This window comes from Crocodylus siamensis, chromosome 3, assembly GCF_052110815.1.
Source record: "Crocodylus siamensis isolate JL-2025a chromosome 3, ASM5211081v1, whole genome shotgun sequence".
Taxonomy (NCBI): Eukaryota; Metazoa; Chordata; order Crocodylia; family Crocodylidae; genus Crocodylus; species Crocodylus siamensis.
The window spans coordinates 74,774,725-74,797,182 of record NC_143397.1 but is presented as its reverse complement, the minus strand read 5'-3'; the positions used below and the strand labels follow the sequence as shown (position 1 = coordinate 74,797,182).

Here is a 22,458-nt window from a genome sequence, read left to right as displayed (position 1 = left end):
CACTTACAGGACCAAGAATTGAACATAGCTTCAAGCCTCAATATTCTTTAACTGTTCAGCAAACTGGGTATGTGTTACATATTTTGCCTTCTAGTGAGTGCTGGTTCACATCCAAGGTAACAGATTTCTATCACTATTCATAACCTCATCAGCTCAAGCAGTGCAAGACTGTGAATCTAATGATCCTAATTCTGATGATCTCAATGTGAGGGGAAGGTGATCATGGCTCCACAGGGTGAATTTTTTTTTTCATGTTTTAAACTTTTTATTAATCCACATTGATAGGTCACCTGGTCATAGAAGGAAATGAGATTGGTCAAACAAGACCTACCCGCAACAAACCCATGCTGGCTATCCCTTAGAATGTTAGCCTGGGCCAGTCCCTCAAGGATGGCCTCCTTAATAAACTTTTCTAGGATCTTCCCCAGGATAGAAGTCAGGCTAATGGGCCTGTAGTTAGCTGGATCCACTCTCCTCCCTTTTTTGAAGATCGGCACCACATCGGCCTTCTTCCAGTCTTCGGGCACTACCCCAGAGCACCAGGAGTTTCCAAAGATCCGTGCCAGGGGCTGGGCTATGATGCTCGCCAGCTCCTTGAGTACCCTGGGGTGCAGATTGTCAGGGCCGGCTGACTTGAAGGTATCCAGCTTCTCAAAGTGTTCCTTCATGAGGTCAGCATTTATGGAGGGTAGGGGATCCCCCTCACCCAGATTTCCCTGTCGCATAGCAGGCATGGGCATCCCATGTGACTGATGAAAGACTGACGCAAAGTACCTATTTAATAGGTTGGCTTTTTCCTGGGCATCAGTTGTCAGTTGCCCCATCTGGTTTAGCAGGGGTCCAACATTGCCCTTGCTTTTCCTCCGGCTCCCCACATATCTGAAAAAAGACTTTTTGTTGTCCTTGATGCCTGAAGCTAGTTGGAGTTCAGTTGCAGCCTTGGCTTTCCTGGGTTGCTCCCTGCAGGACCGGACCAGCTCGGCGTAATCCTCCTTGGAGGTGAATCCCGTCCTCCATCCTTTGTAGGCTTTCCTTTTTAGCCACAGGAGGTCCGCTAGGTCCCTGGAGAGCCAGGGGGGCTGCTGTGCCTGCTTGCTGCCTTTCCTCCATGTTGGGATAGATTTAGCTTGTGCATTGAGGATCACTTCCTTGAGAAGCAACCACTCTTCTTGAACTCCACTCTCCCTGGGGTCATGGTCCCTGAGGGCCTGACTGACAAGCCTCTTGAGCTTGTCAAAGTCGGCTTTTCTGAAGTCAAGGACTTCTGTGTTGCTGACTGACTTGCCAGCTTTACGGCGGATGGTGAAGGTGATCAGCTCATGGTCGCTGTCACCCAGCTTCCCATCGATCACTAGGTCACCGATTAGGTCGTCCCCCATAGCCAGTACCAGGTCAAGCAGCGCTTTGCCTCTCGTTGGCCCATAGACTTCTAGAAGTGAGGCTGACTGGGCTGTAGTTGCCAGGCTTTTCCTTCCTCCCCTTCTTGAAAATAGGGACCACATTGGCCCTTTCCCAATCCTCAGAGACTTGGCCCAAGCACCAGGAGTCCTCAAACAGCCGTGCCAATGGCTCCGCAATGACACCATCCAATTCCCTCAGCACCTGCAGATGAAGGTCATCTGGGCCCACCGACTTGGATACATCTAAGCCCTCCAGGTAATCCTTAACTAGGTCTGAACTAACAGTCGGGGGACTCGTACTCTTCCTGGGCCTCTCTACGCTATCACCCGAGAGCACCCCATTGTCAGCAGACAGGAACATAGAGGCAAAAAACTTGTTGAAGAGCTCTGCCTTCTCTCATGCGTTCATCACCAATAGCCCTGCCCTGCCTCGTAGAGGTCCAGTGTTACCCCGAGACTTCTTCTTGCTACCGATATACTTGAAGAAGGACTTTTTGTTATCCTTAATCCCAGAAGCTAATTTAAACTCTAGTGCTGCTTTAGCCTTCCTTACCAAATCTCTACAAGCTTGGGTCAGGGAGGTGTATTCCTCCTTGGTTCCTGCCCCCTGCTTCTACCACCAGTACGCTTTTTTCTTTGTCCTCAGGCCAGTCCGGATATTCGCGCTCAACCATGAAGATTTCTTGGACCCTTCTCCTGCCTTCCTGCGCAGTGGAATTGCGTCCTGCTGCATCCCAAGGATAGCCTCCTTGAGGAAGGACCACCAAGTGCCTCCCTAACTACTGCCCTGAGCACATCGAAGTCAGCTTTCCTGAAGTCAAGCATTGCTTATATATTTATGGTATAGCAATATTATCAAAATATAAATATGTAAATTATTTCCATGTTCAAATTCAGTAGTTTTCATTCTTCAAATATTTGACCAACATCCACTTTATAAAGCCTCACAACTTAATTGGGAGGCTGGAAAAGAGTACATAGTGAGGTGGACTGAAGAAGACAAACTGAATGAGATACTGGAGGCCACAAAGGGAACTGGGTCAAAAAGTGTGTCTGGAAGGTCCTTGTTTTCTGTCCTACATTTAGACTATACCCTTCTCTATTTAAGCCAGAAGACCATAGGCTTTCACATTCAATTTGGAGCTTCACTGTTCACTTCCTGTCCACATATCAGCCCCTTCTTTTCAACATACATTATTGGTTATAAATGTACATCCTTTAGAGACCTGAACATTTTACACATAGTAGAACAGTTGTGTACTATTCCTCTGAAGTAAAATGGTGCACACACAATATATGTAACAAGGATTTTGCACAGTATTAAAATGCATATGTCTGTATATAGCCATATAACCTTCCATGTATTGCTCTTAATGGTCACAGCTCATTTTAATTTGAGAGAAATATGGCCCTGTGCAATTTAAATCAGTTTCACAGTAAAGTACTCTTGGAAAGATCAATCTAATTTTTCCATCTGAAAGGTTGTGGCAATGCTTTCATTCATCTGTTCTGCACATATACAAAGAAGAGAAAGAACATGTCTCTTCTAGCACTATGTTTTATATTTGTAGGCTTATTAATTAACAGTTTTATGATCCGTGCATTAAGGAGGTGCAAGGAGGTGGTAGAGATAGTGCTTATAGCTAGTTTTTAAAAAAGTTTAAAGACAAGTATAAAATTTCTACATGGGATTTCCTAAGTACTTTTCTTTTCCAAAAGGTTGCTCCCATTAAAATCAATGGGAGTTTTACTACTGATTTCAATGGCCATAGTTAGGCCAAGAATACTTAAGAAAACGCTAGTCTTTGTTTATACTTTGCCCTTCATAGAATGGTGACATTTCTCCTCTCTCCAGTTATCCTAACTATATTAAGACTTTAAACATACACATAGTTCCCAGAATACACTTATCTGGCTGCTGAGTACTAGCTTCACAGCATTTACCTGAAGAAATTATACAATTTATTCAGATTAATACAAACAAATGTAGTAATGATAGCAAAACAAAGCTAATATTTTTAAATCTCTTTTGCAACATGGTTACCTATCAAACCCAGAAAAACTGAGAGAAATAATCAAGCCATCATGAAAAACACTAAATAAAAGAACTTGCCTACTTGCTCAGACTAATATTTGAACTAACTTTATTTAATTTTCCAAATTACAATGTTATGTCATGTGTCACTTGACAACCACAGTGACCAAAGCATTTGATCTGTTCATTTCTGACCATAAGCTGTCCTCATATTTGTCCTGTAAATGATTATTGGTCAAGCAATATCATGGCATGTGGTATTTTGATCTTCTAAAATACGAAATATACAAGCACAAGTTGCACAAAATAAAATTCTGTTAAACTAAAGCAAAGATAACACAATGCTGTCCTTGTTTGAGAAAACTTCAACCATAGCAAGAGTTTTCAATCAAACTAAATATTTTTAGCAAAGACATGTGGTGACTGCAGGCAGTGTTTACTGGATTTATGATCCAAATTCTTTCATGGCAAAATCATTAGAGATGTAGTAAATGATTTCCAAAAAGTACTTACTGAAAGTTGTGATTTGGACTGTTTGTTGGACCTGTAAACATAAAAAGAAACAAAAATTGACAAATTTTGCTCATCGACTATAGCATTAACAAGTCATTTGACAGGCTAAATTGAATTCTGCCAATAGCTTTAAAGAAGGCTCACCTCAAGACTCAGACAAAGGGCTCTAATTCCTAAACATAATTACATACTGTTATTTTCAAAACCAAATATAAAAGTTACACAAATCTTCTGTTAGCTCAGACAGAAACTTGAGTGAACTTAGTTTTTGTTAAAGCACATTTCCTGCTATTAAAACATGAGGTCTTAGAAATATAAAGCATTATCTTGATACATCACTTATCTGTTACTAAGCCCTATTAAACCCATCTGAGGCTTACTATGAGAGTTTATTATGCAACAGGGGCATGCCAGTGACCTTTGTCACAGAGCAGAAAGACATTATACCCCCTGTATTTAATGCTTCACTATAAAGTAAACAGTGGAGTTAGTCATCATAACAAAATTGAAAGTGCCTTGCAAACTGTCCCCAGAGTTTTGTGTCTCTACTTCAAGAAAGCAGTCAGCATGTAGGGAGGAGACATACAGGGTGCGTCTACCTGAGATGCTTTACTACGCAGTAGTGTAGTTTGCTACTCAGTAAGTGTGTGCATCTACATGTGCACATGCTTACTGTCCAGTAAACCTCACTAATCACTATCTCCTGGCTCAGTGCTCCTTGCCAGCCCCTGGGCTAGCACCCTGGGGGAGCCTAGGTCTTCCCCTGGTGGTGGCAGGGGCCCATTGCAGGGCCCTAGGAAGCAGGAGCAGTTTGCTGCCATTAGCAGCAAATGTGCTCCTGTTTCCCTGCACTTATGGATGCCTACCCAAGAGAGTTTACTTAAGAGTAGTTTAACCATAAGTAAACTTCTCCTGGATCTTATGCACGTGTACACATACCCACAGTGTCTCACAATGACTGTTCCCCAACTATGACCAGATGGATAACTACTGTTCGTTCCTCTTTTTCTTTTCAGACATCTCTGTAGAAAAAGCCCAGCAGTTTTGTGCAAACCTGAAACAATGAAACCTTACCTTTTTGTAAATTAGACCAGTCTTTTATTCAATGTCTGTGATTTTCTCTGCACAAAATATTTATAGGCTGTTCTATTTACTTTTATTTATTACTAGTAAATGGGTACCACGTTCTGCCTTAGGCTGAAAGAGAGGCCCCTGGCAATAGCTTTATTGATTTCCTTTTATGTTGAGATTTCATTTAATGGTAAATTAATTGTCCATTTTGCTATTATGAATACTAAGAGCTCGTCTATAAAGCAATACAGTTAGTTATAAAAGCCACATTATAAAGTAAGGTAACTCACCAAGCCTTACAAAAAGAACTCCTGTTGCAGTTATCGTCTTCATTCCATTAGTTGCCACACACTGATAGTACCCAGTGTCAGTGGTGTCAAGATCCTGGATTCGTAACCGCGAACCATAATCTGTTTTTCTTATGGTGATCCTTCTTGGTTCCTGAACCACCGGTGCATCATTTTTTAACCATCTGACATTGGGGGGTGGATTTCCTGCTACCTTGCAGTGGAGAATTGCTGTATGGCCCTGGACTATGGTGATATTGTTTACTGGTTCCAAAAAGGTCAGAAAATAACCTGAAAAGGTGAAAGGTCAGAAAAGATCAAACTTCAGTTGGGCTGGGATAAAAGACTGCCCAAAGGCACATTTTTATGAAAAGCTCTTGAAAATGGTTTCAGTTTTCTTTCAAACTTACACTACACAGGAACACAATTCTCACAGCTCTGGATTTGGAACAGAATCATCCTTCAATTACTGCTTTATGACTGAGGCCTGGCTATACTGAAGTTTGATTTGTATAACTCCTTGTATGGACACTCCTGTTGTGCAGTATGAGTAATTATTTTTAGCTTAGCTAATATGTATCCAGAAATACACCTAAACTGGTTAAACTGTAACAAAAACACTTACTTCTATTCTGGAGTAAGAGTGTCTACATGGGGAGTTATACTAGTTGTATAATTATATCACAGTTGTATAATTTTGCCACTTAGGTAAGACCATGAGGTGAAAACGGACAGGGAGTGATACAAAGTAAATAGAAAAGTTTCCTTGGCCAGCACACACTAAACAAATGCCAAAAATAATTTTAAAAATAATGCTTAATTTTGGTTATACAAAGCTTGAAACAACTACATTTTGCTGGATATCTGGATTTGAGGTTTACCTTTCCCTGTAATGTGTTACCTTAAAAAATGCATAAGCAAAAATAGGTAGTTAGCCATGTTAATTTAAAGTCAGGCAGAAGTCAGACCAGAATTGTACCTTATAAACTAATTCATAGAAGCATAAGCTTTCATAAGTGACAGACTACTTCACCAGATGCTACGAGTAAGCTACTGCTTACAACAGCTTATGCATCTCTGAATTAGTTAGCCTATAACGTGCAAGTCTGCCCTGCCTTCTGTCTGATTTTGGACTGACATGGGAAATGAGTATGAATTTGGAATGTAAGCATATAATAAAGGGCCTAGAAAGTAAAATCCATGTTAAAAATTCCTTACCATCACACAGAATATTAGGCAAATTAATTTTGCCCTTATTTTTTCTCACTAAATACCTTAAAATAACTTTCTCTAAGGCTAAAGAGTTTCACTGGACTTCACAACAATGTAAAACAAAGCTGTCCAATTTTTATATGACTGGGGGGCTGCATCAGCCTGGCCACGTTCCCCACCCCAGTCACACACTGCCCAGGTACACCACCCCCCTACCCAGGCCAGGTCTGTGGGTGTACTGTGTGCCCTGATGTGCTCATATGTGCTGCACATGGATGGTCCCTCTTCCACCACACTGAATGCAGATGCTGCTTCTCCCCCTTCCCTCCCCTCTGCTCTCACATTCAGGCAACCCTCCTGTACACCGCTGCATGTATGCTCCCAGTCCCCACCCCAGGTGCCTGGCCTGTGGGCTGCACTGCCTCACAACACCCAGGGGAAGGGGACAGGATACAAAAGCTGGAAAAGGGAAGGGAAGCCTGGTGACCCTGGCTGCTAAGTGGAACACTGCAGGGAATGGTAACCGGGCAGGAGCCTGGGGGTTGCAAAATGACCCTTGGGCTGCCAGTTGGAAAGCCCTGATATAAAATAATTGTTTTGATGTAAAATGTAAAGAAAATGGATTGAAACTGAAACCTGGCTTCCTTTCCCAATAGGTAACTATTAACCATATTAACACAAGAGAATCATATAATTCTTCCTATGGTAGTAACTTCAAAATGTATTATGAAATACAATAAGCAAAGAGAAGCTTTACACAAGTTTTTTAAATGTTCTTACTCAGACAAACAGAATATCCAGTGTATAAACATATAAATCTTAGTAGTGCTTCCAAAACTTTTCACCATATCCCAAGGCAAAGATATATTATAGGTTTACATAACACAACTAAAATGTTTTTTGGTACCATTCTTTATGGATGTTTTTGTTGCCTTTGCTTTTTTTACTGCTGCAGTACAGCGAGCAATAACTTTCATTTAGTTGCCCTCAATGAACCCTATGTCTTTCTCTCTGAGGGGTTTAAAGTAATCTAGCATTCAGAAATGTGCATAAGTCATTCAAATTATTTCTTCCCATATGGATTACTATCCTTTTATTAGAAGAGAATTTCATTATTGTGTTTACTTAGCTTTTTCAGGTTCTTCTAAAATACATGGCTTCTCTTGTCATGAACTCACCTGATCTCCAGTTCCAGGTTATTACTGTATAATATAGCTTAATGTAAAAAAAAAGGAAAAGAATATTTTTCAACAAAATTACAAAGATCAGAAAAATGGAAGAATAAAATTTAAGTGGACCAGTTTTTCAGTTGTAGAAATTTTCCCAAAAAAATTCCAATTGAAATATTAGCATTAGAAAAGCAAAATGTCAATATAAAGGTTTATTTTCATTCACATTATTCCTATTCCCTTTTCTATTTTAAAGTCATCACTAGCATAATTAAGCCAACCAGTGAAAACTGATAGTAAAGAAAAACAAATAAAACAACATTTCCTAAAAGGAAATTTAAATTATTTGTCTGAGGAACAATAAATAATTAAGAAAACTCTCTTCTAACCATTACTTATCCAAGACAATTGATGCTATCATGCACCTTTATGGCCAAGGGTGAAATGAACACTACAATCTGTTCAAGACAAAATTATATTTTTAAAAATTATGACAGCAGTTAGATCCAGCAGCAGGTTTATGTATAGTTCTTAGTACTAAAATGAACAGCCTAAGTAGACAGTGTTCGCTGTTATTAATATGAGTACATATGTAAGTGTTTGCATAGTACATGTAGCCCTAGGGCTATTAATGAACCTGGGAAAATGAAAAAGTGCTGGTATGTCTCTTATTTACCATCCTACCTATTATGACCCCTATTGCCATAGCCCACGGGTGTCCAACCTTTTTGAATGTGGGGCCAAATCATGAACTTTTTATCACCCAGTGGGCCAGCGAGCCATTTTCAAAGACCTCAAAGGAAGCGGTATCACATCACCCTCCTCCCCCCAAAACAAAAGTACAGTGGTTACTTTCATTTCCCATCACAGCACCTCAGGCCTCAGAAAACAGCTTGGAGGGCCGCATGGTGGCCCACAGGCCGTATGTTGGACAAGCCTGCCATAGTCCCTCAACTTTCCATGCCAATCACTTGTGGGGTGGTTGTTTTTAACTACTACTTTCTTTCTGTTTTCTTTTCTTTTTCCTTTTTTGTTGTTGCCTCTTTCACCTGCTTCTGCACTTGTGCATATGTGTTTGGGGTCATATCCCTTTGGTTTAACATTCTCTGCAATTGTTTCCCAGTCAGTTGGGTCAGTTACGGGGAAACATATATACTCATGGGCTAGGAATAGACATTCAACAAGCCTGAGCCTGAATTGATTCAATCTTTGCAGGTTAGTCTAACCTGGCTAGGCTCTGAAGAGCTCAAATTAAAGGATGAAATACCTGCATATAGGTAGAAAAAATCAGGAGCTGAGCTTTTTTTTTTTTTTTTACAGTGAAGAGTATATACAACATAATTCTAGCTATTATTTAAATGTGTAATTTCAGAAGAGTACTTATACCAGCACACATATTAAGAACAGTGAAAACATGATCCATTCCACCACAGAACAATTCCCATGACTGTCTCATCCTTCATTTAGTATTTTAAAAAATACCATAACTAGTCTTGCCACTTTTCCAAAGCCAGCAGTAACATATAGTTTACTTTCACATAGTATGGTCAAGGCACAGGGCGGTAGGAGGAAGAGGAAGGGGGTTAGATTGCAATTCTTGATATGCAACACCCATATTTTGATAAGTTTGTCAATGTAGAGTTAGAATAAATATTTTATTAAAGGAGTTGGAAATAAAGTTGTGTTTTTCACTTCTCAAAATAAATAAATAAATAATCAAGACAATTGGAGCTGAATTTAACCTTATTGGGGATCCTGTGCAAAGATATGCACTTGATTGTGGCCATGTTGGAAATAGATCTGTGAGGAGAAAAGGTATGGAACCATATTCTTTTGGTACCAGAGATATGGATGAGATCAAGGTCTGTAGCCTTGTGTGCCTGTGTGCTTGTGTTACAGTTGGTTTTGGCAGCCAAAGTGAGAGAAACTTATAAAACAGTATTACCCTGTGCATAGCATGGATTTTGTCAGCCCTGACTTGATTCCACAGTAAGATTCCTACATTCAGGGAGTTTGCAAATATTGTAATGAATAAAGGAGCCTGAGTAAGAAGGAATCCCTATATAAAATCATTAAAAGCTTTGGACTGAATTTGGGACAAATTTCACATGGTTTTCTCCTTAATAGCATTAGTGAGAACAATCTTTGAATTGCTGCTGTTTTATGGCGGGGCACTTAAATTGGAAGATGCTGAAAAGGCCCAGAGTTTTACCATGCACCCAGGACAGGCTCTGTCATGCTGGAAACTTTCCAAGCCAGGGGTCAAAACTTTGCACTAAAAACATCCAGGAGCAACCACTAATAGATTGGGTTGTATTTTCTGATTCCCATCATTACAATTGTGCCACCCAAAAGTCTCCTGCCTAGATTCTAAAGGCATGGGGCATATTCAAGGTACATCCAGATAGTCCATCTCCTTTGGCTGACTCCGTGACATTATGATATACATCAGATCATGGTCAGGGGGCATGTCTACAAGTGTACTTTAATGCACATTACAGTGTCACATAAAAAATGTGCTTTTTACTTAACGAACATTAAAAAATAGGCTAATGTGCATTAAGCATCACTAAAACAGTGTGTACTGTAGTTAATGTGCATTAAGCCAGGCTAATGTGCATTTTCCTAGTACCTCATAATTTAGGGTACCTATACACATTCAGTGAGGCTGCTCTGATGCCTTTAGCTTGCTTGACGAGCTTTAGTTAAAGGGCCCCTGCCACCATTTTTCAGTGCGGGGACACTGATACATGAGGCACTCTGGGGACTTTAATTAGAGCAGCTCTCAGAGCCACTATAATTAGAGTGCCCCTCTCCCACTCCCAGAGCATGTGTTTAAATGCCTTGAGATGCTTGATTTAATGCACATTAACTAAAACGCATTAATACACATGTAGATATGCCCATGGAGTTGTAATTAATTCTTCGTGCTTTTTTCTTCCCTAGGCTGTATTTGGGTATGGAGGAGAGGAAGTACCTTTATTAGGTGCCCCCTTAGGATTAGATAGAAGTTGAATTTCCATACTGCTCTCCTTAGGGCTCCCACAATAGTATACTCCCACTACAGTATAACTCTTGTCTTCTGCCTGTGATGTAGGCAGAAGGAAGGAATAGGCTGCAATCAGACCTAGACAGGTTACAGGGGTGGGTGGATCAGAATAGGATGGGATTCAACACCAATAAGTGCAACGTGATGCACCTGGAGAGGAACAACCGGCACCATACCTACAGGCTGGGGAACTCCCTTCTTGTCAGTACAGAGGCAGAAAAGGATCTTGGAGTCATCATTGATTTCAAGATGAACATGGGCCGGCAGTGTGGGGATGCAGTCAGGAAGGTCAACCGTACCTTGTCATGCATCCACAGATGCATCTCGAGCAGGTCCAAGGAGGTAATATTCCTCCTCTATGTGGCACTGGTCAGCCCGCAGCTAGAGTACTGCATCCAGTTCTGGGCACCGCACTTCAAGAGGGATGTGGACAACATGGAGAGGGTCCAGAGCATGGCCACCCGCATGATCAGGGGACAACAGGGCAGGCCCTATGAGGAGAGGCTACGGGACCTGAACCTGTTCAGCCTCCAAAAGAGAAGGCTGAGGGGGGATCTAGTGGCCTGTTACAAACTATTCAGAGGGGACCAGCAGGCACTGGGGGAGTCCCTGTTCCCCCGAGCACTACCAGGAGTGACCAGGAATAATGGTCACAAGCTGGCAGAGGGTACATTTAGGCTAGATATCAGGAGGCGCTACTTCACTGTCAGGGCGGCTAGGATCTGGAACCAGCTTCCAAGAGACGTGGTGCTGGCTCCTACCCTGGGGGTTTTTAAGAGGAGGCTAGATGTACACCTTGCTCGGGTCGTTTGATCCCAGTACTCTTTCATGCCATGGCATGGGGTCGGACTCGATGATCTGCTCAGGTCCCTTCTGACCCTAGAAACTATGAAACCATGTAACAGGTGGAAATTAGTGCACAGATGCAGCACATAAGGAGTAGCAGCAGGTCAAACATGCTTCTTGTGCATAACAGATCTGCTGAGTTCAGGGCAAGGGGTGGGAGGAAGCTGGGATAACTATGCTCTGCCACCTCTCCATAGTGACAGGGTTAATTCAAGCAATGCATCATAAGCAGGGTCTGGTTAAGGAGCATGTTTTCAATTCATAATGAAATACAGATTCTCTCTGAAATGCAGCTGCCCAGAAAAAAAGTCACTGCTGGTCCTTGGATCAAAGATTAAACATCACCTCCTCCAGTATTCTTCCCTGTTCACTTTTCACCATTTAAATGTTTGATTAGGAAACTTGGGATGAACATTACTAACTGAGCTCAGTTATTCATTTTAAATGTATTCATTCAATTGAAGATGGATATTTTAATTTGGCTAATAGAAATCACAATGATTAAGGATCAAAAGGACTAACAGACAAATTTGGGCAAATTCATCTGTTGTTATTCCTACAGAGTTACTGTAGTAAAGAATTTAGTCCATGGCTTTTAAGTAATCCAAAATATTTTATCTGAATTCATGTATCAGATATCATAATTGACTGGAACATAAAGAAATGTCAAATATCTTAGCATTTGCTGACCAAATTCTGACCAAGTCTAATCAGCTAGAAGTCGACTGAAGTTGATGTAACTGAACCCACTTACTCCAGGTCTGAATTTGACTTAAGTTAATTAATTATCCAGCCATTTTCACTGACATTTTCAGTAATGTATTAAATTACTTAGTTATTATAAACAAAGTCATAAATATTTTAACCTATTGAACTACCAAACAATAGTTTTCCTCAGTATCTACAGACACATTTGGAAACTTGAGTGCAACATACTAGCTACCTAATGTCTGTGTCACAACTCTCCAGTACACATTTTTTATTGGTAGTTTCATTTCCTCTTTGAGAAATGATACAGAAGTCTGGTGTTTTTAGAACTTACTAAATCTGAAGTAATTACATGACAGTGCAGCCAGCCATTTTTTATGCTGCCCTGTTATTTGGAGTCCACTTTTGATAACCTATAATTGCAAATCTTTCAAACAAAGTGGAAAATTTAACCAACTATATTCTTAAGAATATTTTCCTTATTTCATTTCTGTGGTGATAATGAACAGCTACTTTTTATTATAGATGGCATACCACAAATATTGTGTGGATTCCTGTTTGATTCAATGATTTAGGGCAAGAATAAAACTGTTTTCTTAGACTGAATTGGGCATCTCTCAATTACTAAAAAAGTGATGCACACTGTCTCTCCTTATATTCAGTTTCCCAGAAATGTATGAAAAACTGAAAAACAAAGCAAAAGAACTTGTATTATGCATTTAAATTCTGTTCTGTGAGTAATATTTCCAATATCATTAAAAGCCAACAAGAGACTTTTTAAACAAATTTATTACCCTCCTACATAGTGACAGATTTAATGAAAGAAATAATTAATATCCTCTATAAAATGAGTTAAGCTTGCTATGTTTATACACTATTACCATAGTTTTAAATGCCATATCCCAAATAATTACATGTGCTTGGGGATACGGATTTAAATAGAAAACTTTTATTTTGAAACCCCTAATATACTGTACACTAATCTGTTCCATTATATACAAGTTTTTGTTATGAACCCTTTCTCTACTCTGGCCTTGATCCAAAGCCCAATGAAAAGGCTCCTTTTGATTTCAGTGGGCTTTGGAGTTAGTCAACTGAATGCCAGCTACTCTGAGAGAAAAAATTATCTGTTGGATTTCCCACTGGCAAAGCAGTTCAAAATTAAATTATCACTTGTTCTGGTTTATAATAACTCTGACAGCCAATTTTAATAGTTATTTGCCTGAATAAAATCCAAACTCTTCTATCAAGAATTTATTAGAGGACATCATAACATATTCTATATACCATATTATGGTACCCAGTGCACGCTGCATATAAACCATATTAGGGAAATGCTTGACACAGCAACACAGTTTGAACTCTTATATATTGGAAATGCCTTTGTTAGTTTGCCAGGTCATTATATTTTAAAAAGGATTAAAATGAATATGAAAGAGAAAAAACAACTTCACAGTAAAAAGATTCAGAGGAAGATGTGCCTTTTGTAACCTCTTGTATGAATGTAGGAAAAAGGAAACTCTTTCTCCATGAGATAGGAATTAATGAGATGTCAAATTAATATAAAATTCTTGAGAATGATTATTACACAAGGCTAAAAAACAAACAATACAAGTACCAGAAGATGCCCTGATCATTATTATTGTGATTAGTTATGGGCACATCTACATGTTCATTAATGCACCTTAGGTAATGCTCATTAAATCTAGTACCTCTGGGTGTCTACTCCAATGTGCTGGAGGCTGCTCCAATGTGCTGTAATTCCAGCATGTCAGAGCAGACTCAATTAATCACGTCTGCTAGAGCATGGCACTTAACGTGCTTCAGCAGCCTCCCGCACTTGTGTATCAGCATCCCTGCACTTCAGAATGGCAGCAGGAGCACTTTAATCTAAAGTTCATCTGATGAGCCTTAGATAAAGCATCCCCGCCACCATTTTGAAGCACAGGGATGCTGATACACAAGATGCTCTGGGCATTTTAATTAGAGTGGCTCTTAGAGGTACTAGAAGAATGCACATTAGCCTATTTTAGTGCACATTAGGTAAAACACAGATTTTTTGTGACACTTTAATGTGCATAACTATAGGCAAGTGCACGTTAAAGCACACGTGTAGACATGCCCTATTAATTTGTGTTGCTATTGTACCTACAAATCCTAATTATGAATATATTATTGAAAATATTTGCTAAATGAAACACGGTGTGAAGTCACTACTTCATGGAATTCCAGCAAAGTTTCCCCACAAAGAAAGACGACATTTTAGGTTAAATTCTCATACAAATCTTCAGAAAGCTCCACATTCGTGTTCAGAAATGCATGCATTACCTCAAAGTATACAGGGGTGTGTATGCAAAAGTCTTCAAGTTGGTCTAAAGAGAGGCTGCACCAAGCCTGGACAGATCCAGGATTTTAAAAAAGGGCTTAAAAATACAGAGGCTGGGGGCTGGGCACAGCTAGAGAGCCCAGGCTTAGGAGGAAGAAGCTGAAGGAGGGGGCAAGCAAGGCTCAGGTGCAGGAAGGAGGAATCCAGTTGCTGCTGCTGCCAGTGCCACAGCCAAGTCCAACTGAACCAAGCTCCCCACGCAGTCTGTTCCCTGAAGTTGAAACCCCAAGGCTGGCAGGTAACACTGACAGGGGCCAGGCAGGGTACAGGCACAGAAAGGGGAGACTGCCCTCTGTCACTGCTGTCCTCAGCCAAGCTCAGCACTCCATGTAGCTGCCCCCTGTAAGTCCTGGCTGGCATGGGGCAGGATCAGCTGTGAGACTCCTCCGCACCTGGGTCAGCCACAGAAAGCAGTAGTGGCCGCAGGTGGGCCTCTCCCTTCCTGGCCTGGTTCCTGGGGGTTCCAGCTGTGGGTGATGGGTCCCTGCTCCCTTTCTGTCCCTTCCAACCTGTGGGCTCCAGCTCCAGCATGGGGAGCTAGGCTTGATTGAGGATGGTGGCAATGGCAGGTCCTCCCCTTCCTGCACCTGCTTCTTGCCCAGCCCTGTATGATATACCCTGCTGCTGGCTTAGAAATGGTACTTAAAGGTCTGTTTTTGGGGAATTGGCTTATATATAGGTACAGACATATGCATTAAAAGGGTTCAAGATGGGCAACAGGAGTTAACTGATTTCTAAAGAGCCTGGGTCTCACACACAAAGTTTCTCACAGCCCTCCAAACAGACAGGCTGTCTAACATGACAAGGCCAACGGATACACACATAGCCGAAGAACTGAGGGGGCATGCCATAACACGAGATCACAGCCTTCAAGGCAGACAGGCTGTCTAACACAACAAGGTCAATAAGGATGCAAAGTCTGGGAACCAAGGGAGTATGTACTGCACTGCCCATAACACAAGGTAAGTGGCACTAGATAACCAGGCCCCAGAGCAGATGGGCCTGAGTCCCGGTTTGTGGGGAACAGACTAAATTAGGAGAAGGCCCGGAAGGCTACGTAGACATGTGACCACAGACAGACAACCAACCAGAGATAGCCATGAATGAAGAGTCATCAGGAGGGAAGGAGAATACAAAAGCAGAGACTTGAGAGTAACAAAAGGTCCCTCTCTGCTCCTTCTCCTCTCCAAGAGGGGTCACAGTCCCCGTCCCCCAGGAAGGATCCCTGAGGCCACCATGGGCTGAGAACACATGACCAGTTCATCTCACGTACCCCACTGAAAGGGGGTGTGTGGGCCTCGGCATCCCACCTCCACTCTGCTGACACCTGAGAGACAGAACCTCAGAGTGAAGCCTGCATCCTGACCAGATGTACCTTGACTCTGATGACAGCCCTAGGATTTGGTAGATATATAGAATTGCTTGGTTGGTTTTTTTGTTGCTTTTCTGTTATCACTGTGCATCAATAAATTTGCCTATTATTGAATGGAAAGGTTGTGGTAGTCTCAGGGAAGGTCCCGACCCGGTGGGTCCCCCACCTCTTCCAGAACAAGGTATCTAGATCCTAAATCCAGAGCCAACACCTGTGAGCCTGGCAGTGTGGGAGAGGGGTGGAAAGTTCATTGGCACAGCAGAAGGCTGGAGGAGTGGGGAAGGGAACAACTGCAGCAGAGCACACCCCTGAATGTGCCCTGCCACCAAATTGTTTGGGTTCATTCCTTTGTGCCCTTTACCCTCCTCCCTGTACAGCTTTGGCCACTGATGTTTTTTGTCCAGTACACAGGTAGTGGGACTGATGATATTGTATAAACTGTTACCAAATACTCCAAGGAAAACAGAATAAAAAAAAAGAAAGAAAGAAAACCCCCTATTTTCTGACGTCGTAACTATAACTTTGGCTATAGTTATCCTATAGTAACAAAATTAAGCGCAAAATTCTTAGTTGGAAATATGAGCCGATACTTTCAAAATGAACCCTGAATTTAAATTTAGTTAAGCCTTTAAGCATCTTGATAAGTCACTGTAACAGGGGGCCTTGTTCGGGGCCGATCTCAGTGTGGCCCACCCACCTGTTCTTGGGCTAACCACCCGTGTTCTCGCCCGCTATGCCTTGTTGGTAATTAGTCAATGGATGTTAATAAGCGGGAGGCTGCCTGTTCCTCGCCCTGATGCCAGGGGGCACTATCTGCGGCTCCTTTCCTCCCCTACACCACAGGCCAAGCCTCACAGATGGCATCTCGATGTTCACATAATCACCAGCCCCCACTCTGGGCCCCATAATCCTACTATTGGACCCCACCTAGATTCCTCCCCTCAGGCAGCCTCTTCTGCCGTCATACTGGGCAACATATCTCCCTGAGCTGGTTCCGGGTGTGATCCCCTCACTGCGACCTCCGGCTACTAGCCCTGGCCCACCTCCAGGCCAGTTGGGACCCCAGGCCCTCAGCTCTTGGGCGTCCCTTGCAGTGGGCCCCTGGCCCTTCGAACATTCTGGTCCTGGCCCCAGCATGGGCCAGTCAGGGGAAACTCCGACAGGCCTGAGTCTATGGCCCTTTTCTCCCTCTCCGAGGGTCCACCCTCTGGGCCCTTCAAACAAAGGGGTCATCCACCTGGTCGTGGTGGCTAGGGGTTAAGGCGCCCCGACCCACCTTTCACCGGACTGGTAACTGGCCTGGCACTTCCTGGTGGCTCCCGTGCCACTGGGAGCCCCACCACACCACCCACTCCTGGCAGGGTGCAGTTTTAGGTCGTACCCAGGACAAGGAGCCTCCTATCTGTCGCACCCTTGATGCTGGTGCACCCTTGACCTGCGAGCCTGGGTCGGCACGACCGGCTTGGCGTGAGGAGGGGTTTATGACCGGACAGGTGGGGGTTAACGGTGAGCAGGAGTCAGATGATTTAAAGTGTGATGGTTACACAGAAAGTTTATTTTATTTACGCTACTGATGTGATGCAGTGTAGGCAGAGGAGTTGATTTATTCAGTTACAGCATGCAGATATCATGTTACTCAGCATTTACAGGGTGGGTAAGAGAGTTGCTTGTTACAGATGCTGAGCAATTCACACAAGCCGTTGCAGTCTGCAGATTACTGAGAGGTCTTGATAAGAAAGATAACGAGGGAGATAATTGAGCCAGCAAGGATGGAGTTATGCCGAGATAAAGATCGGAAGTGGGGAGATGTTTGTAAGAGGCCACTTTACAAACTCTGTCTCCTGGGTGTGTGTGTGGCGAGTTCTCCTCCTTGGGTGGAAGTTCTTTTAAAGTTATATTAAGTAGGGTAGCCAATTATTACAAGCCAGGTATGAATAATTAACGAGTTGGCACTTGTGCTCCCTTTGTTTGCTCAAGTTTCAGGTCATTTTTTTATTTGGGTGGTACTGGTCCTGTTTGGTCACAGGAGGATGAGCATAATACATTATTTAATTTTACAACTTCATTACAGTCAGCCAATTTGGTATCTCATTACCAGGTTACGGTATCTCTTTTTATGTATTCAAGGTTAGTTTCTCTTGTGTAGGGAGCTCAAGTGATTTGAACTGAGACACAGACTGGGGTGTGTATATGCAGTACTGTTACAAACTAAAGAATAATAGTGTGAGACTACAATTACAGAGTTTGTTGTGTTAGTCTCTGACCTTTTGCCATCTGACCTTTTGCCATCAGCATCTGAAATCAAAGACTTTAATCTTTGACACTATCCACCCCCTACAACTCCTCCCTTACCTCCAGATGATCTCAGCAGACCTCTGGCCAGGCGATGTTGTTGCCTGGCCTCCAACAGCAGAACTGCCCTGATTATATGGGCAGACCTGAATCTAAAATGGCTGCCCTAATCAGGTATTTGCTGGCTGCTGCCTTCTGGCCATTAAAGTGGCAGGCACCAACAGTACCCTGTCACAGTCACCTAAAGCGAAGAGCACCCAGAAGCTAACCCATGACTAATAATTTTTGAAAGCTGGCCAAAAATGTTGACAGCACTTAAGAGTGCCAAGACCACTAATGAGAAACAAACCTTACCCACTCCTGCTCCACACATACCACATACTGAAAAAAATACCATGCGGCTGCCACTAGAGGAAAAACAGTTGTTCCCACTGGCATTCTCAGGAGCACACCCATGACAGATATCCTAAGGGTGACTCTGGCCCATGAGGCAACTACAGCAAGTGGAGTTTGTTTCTTCGGGCTCATTTTGGGATTCCTGCAGAGGAGATATACGTGTGTCATAAGAGATAAGTCCTTCAAGTCCTAATGAATTTTGATGCCTAACTCCCTTATGATGTGATTTGCAGAAGAAGGTAAGTTTCTAAAGAGGGGTTGTGGATATAATTTTCAAGTTGGTGGTGTGCTTTCAAAATATAGGGTTTTTTTGCTCTTCAGTATTTTGGCTAAAGTAATTCCTCGAGTGTTTCTTTTCCTCCTGCTTCCATCTTTTCTCCAAGACCTAAATGACTCTGTAACTTGGACTTAATGTAGAGTTGAACTTCAAAACATTCCACGTCATTGCCTGTACCCCACTACTTCCTCCACTGCCTGCCCTCCTGCATGCCTGCCCCACTGCTTTTCCCACAGCATCCCTCCTCACTTCCCCACCATCCCCAGGGGGTCATCTTAAATTCAGGGTTGTCTTGGATTCAGATAAGTATGGTATTTTATGAATATTAGACCTCACCATGCTTCTGTGTGCAAAATGAAGCAAAAAATGTTTAAATAGCTTGCTACATGCAGTAATTCACTTGCCTTTCCAGAGTAAGAGGTGGTGACTAGTTGAACGGCTGGAAGTTCAGACTAGAGGATATACTCTGAGTCACCAGAATCACCTTTCCTCTTGCACTCTTGCCTTCTTATTAGAATAGAGCAAGTTTCTCAGCTGCACTTTTGTGGAACAGCTTCCTTTCTCTTGTGAGCTTGGTTACATACTTTGGCTCATAAATGGAGTGGATAAGAAATAAGGCCCTTCTCATTTCTGTTCTACCTTTAGCCACTTGATTTGACTGGATAATATAGAGAAAAATCACAGCTCTCTCCTCCACATCCCTATCCTCCAGTCACAATCTAAACTGGATTAATTAAAGAGTTCCTTACTTCCCTAAACAACCAAATAAGGACTGGGACAATCTAGTCACATGTGACTCTGGCAAAACTGAGACATTAAACCCATGTCTCCAAAAGTGTAATTTTGCCCAATCAAAAGATTATTAATCTTTTTTCTTGTGTTGTATAGAATATATATAGACAAAAATATAAATGTGCAATTTCTATGTGAAATATTTAGTTCTTGGAACTGATGGAATAGGATGTAAAATTCAGAGAAAACTGACATTAAAATTATATAACCACTTTATCATATTTTAAAACAATGTTTCCTATGGGGATAGCTTTTAAATAACAAAAATTAAATGCTTCTCTGCTTAAATGCATAGAACATGAAAGAACACATAACAGGTCTACAATTGTTACATGGCTAATTTGAAAACTTTCCAAGTTAAAATCCACAAACTTAAAGTACAGAAAATACTTCTGTCCAAGTCAAATGTAGGAAAGAAATTATTGCATGAATTAGTAGAACTGATTTAAGTTATCGAGGGAAAACAATTTAAAATTTAAAAATGAGGGTATCTGTTGAAATTTTCCCAGTAATTGGCTGGAGGGCCGCACCCAGAGAGTGGTGGTGGATGGGTCTTATTCAACCTGGAGTAATGTGGGCAATGGGGTTCCGTAGGACTTGGTCCTCAGGCCTGCACTGTTCAACATCTTCATCAGCGACTCGGACAAGGGGGTAAAAAGCACCCTGTTCAAATTTGCAGATGACACTAAGATGTGGGGGGAAGTGGGCATGCTAGAAGGGAGGAATAGCCTGCAATCAGACCTAGACAGGTTACAGGGGTAGGTGGATGAGAACAGGATGGGTTTCAACACTGACAAGCGCAGGGTACTGCACCTGGGAAGGAAGAACCAGCAGCATATCTACAGGCTGGGGAACCCCCTTCTCATCAGTGCAGAGGCAGAAAAGGATCTTGGAATCATTATTGATTCCAAAATGAACATGGGCCGACAGTGCGGGGATGCAGTCAGGAAGGCCAACTGTACCCTGTCATGCATCCACAGATGCATCTCAAGCAGGTCCAAGGAGGTGATCCTCCCCCTCTATGAAACACAGGTCAGGCCGCAGTTGGAGTACTGTGTCCAGTTCTGGGCGCTGCACTTCAAGAGGGATGTGGACAACACCAAGAGGGTCCAGAGAAAGGCCACCCACATGATCAGGGGTCAGCAGGGCAGGCCCTACGAGGAGAAGCTAAGGGACCTGAAGCTGTTCAGCCTTCACAAGAGAAGGCTGAGGGGGGATCTAGTGGCCTGTTACAAATTAGTCAGGGGGGAGTAGCAGGCATTGGGAGAGGTCCTGTTCCCCTGAGCACAACCAGGAGTGACTAGAAATAACTGTCACAAGCTGGCAGAGGGTAGATTCAGGCTAGACATTAGGAGGCGCTACTTCACTGTCAGGGCGGTTAGGATCTGCAACCAACTTCCAAGAGAAGTGGTGCTGGCTCCTACCCTGGGGGTCTTTAAGAGAAAGCTATATGAACACCTTGCTCGGGTCGTTTGACCCCAGTAGTCTTTTGTGCCATGGCAGAGGGTCGGCTTTGATGATCTGCTGAGGTCCCTTCTGACCCTACCAACTATGAAATTATGAAACACTTGGATATGTCAAATCAGTCACATTGCTTCTTGACCTGAAGGTATTGAAGAGCTCTACCTAACTCAGGAAGTACATTGCCCAACCAGAGGTAACGCTCTCCTAGACTTGATCTTGGCCAAAGGAGATAATCGGGTGAATGACCTAAATATAGAGGGTAGCCTGGGCAACAGCAACCATGAAACCATCAAGTTCACTGTCCATCACAAGGCAGGCAAATCATCTAGCAGGGTTGAAGTTTTGGACTTCAAAAAAGGGAATTACAACAGGCTCAGGGCAATAGTAGGGGACGCGCTGCAGGACCCGGGACAGAAGATGAAAGGAGTGTATGAAGAGCGGTTGTTCCTCAAGTACACAATCCTTGAAGCACAAAAGAAGTCCATTCCCATGTAGAGGAAAGGCAGCAAAAGGGTAAGCCCTCTTGGCGTAACAAGGTATTCATGGTCCTCTTGAAAAAGAAAAGGCATAAAAACAATGGAAACTTGGGATAGTGCCCAAGAAGGACTATACAACAACAGCGTCCACTTGTAGGGAGCAGATTAGAAAGGCTAAGTTGGTGACTGAACTTAAACTAGGAACAGAAATCAAGGACAATAAGAAATCCCTCTTTAGGTATGTAGGGAACAGGAGGAAAACAAATAGAAGTGTGGGGCCCCTGCTTAACAACTCAGAAGAGCTGGTTACAGACACTCAGGGGAAAACTGAACTCCTGAAAACCAAGGAAGTGATTGTGGCAAATTGCCAACTTAGTCTCTTCCCAAACTCTGCTATCAGGGTTTTCCCTCACCATTGTTTTATCACCTGTTTGTATTTGGGTTGCCATGGTCACTGTGCTGGTCAGGCAGCCCTCCCCTCCTCTGTTTCATGTAACCCAGAATTGTAACCTGGGCTGGAAACATTCCTGAGGGACGGGAAACCTGCTCCTGTGGACGTGAGAAGCTTCAGGTAGCTGGGTGGGGGAGGGGGGAATTCCACCTCCCTATTGTGTTAGCGCTGACCTTAGGGCATGGGGGCAGGGCTCACTATACCAGGTGACCAATGATGTTTTTTGAATTGGTCGGTTGGCCTTAAACAACATCTGCCCTGA

General features: G+C 42.7%; 1 protein-coding gene across 2 annotated transcripts in view; it reads right to left on the bottom strand.

Moving 5' to 3' along the window:
* ROR2 (ROR family WNT receptor 2) overlaps nucleotides 1-22,458 on the bottom strand; it is a 263,938-nt gene that overhangs the window by 43,113 nt on the left and 198,367 nt on the right. For both annotated transcript variants that reach the window (XM_090038518.1, XM_090038519.1), the window contains exons 3-4: nucleotides 5,310-5,597; nucleotides 3,949-3,979 (exon numbers count right to left, since the gene is read on the bottom strand). In XM_090038518.1, the coding sequence (XP_089894644.1) occupies nucleotides 3,949-3,979; nucleotides 5,310-5,597 (319 nt within the window). The remainder of the gene's footprint in view (nucleotides 1-3,948; nucleotides 3,980-5,309; nucleotides 5,598-22,458) is intronic.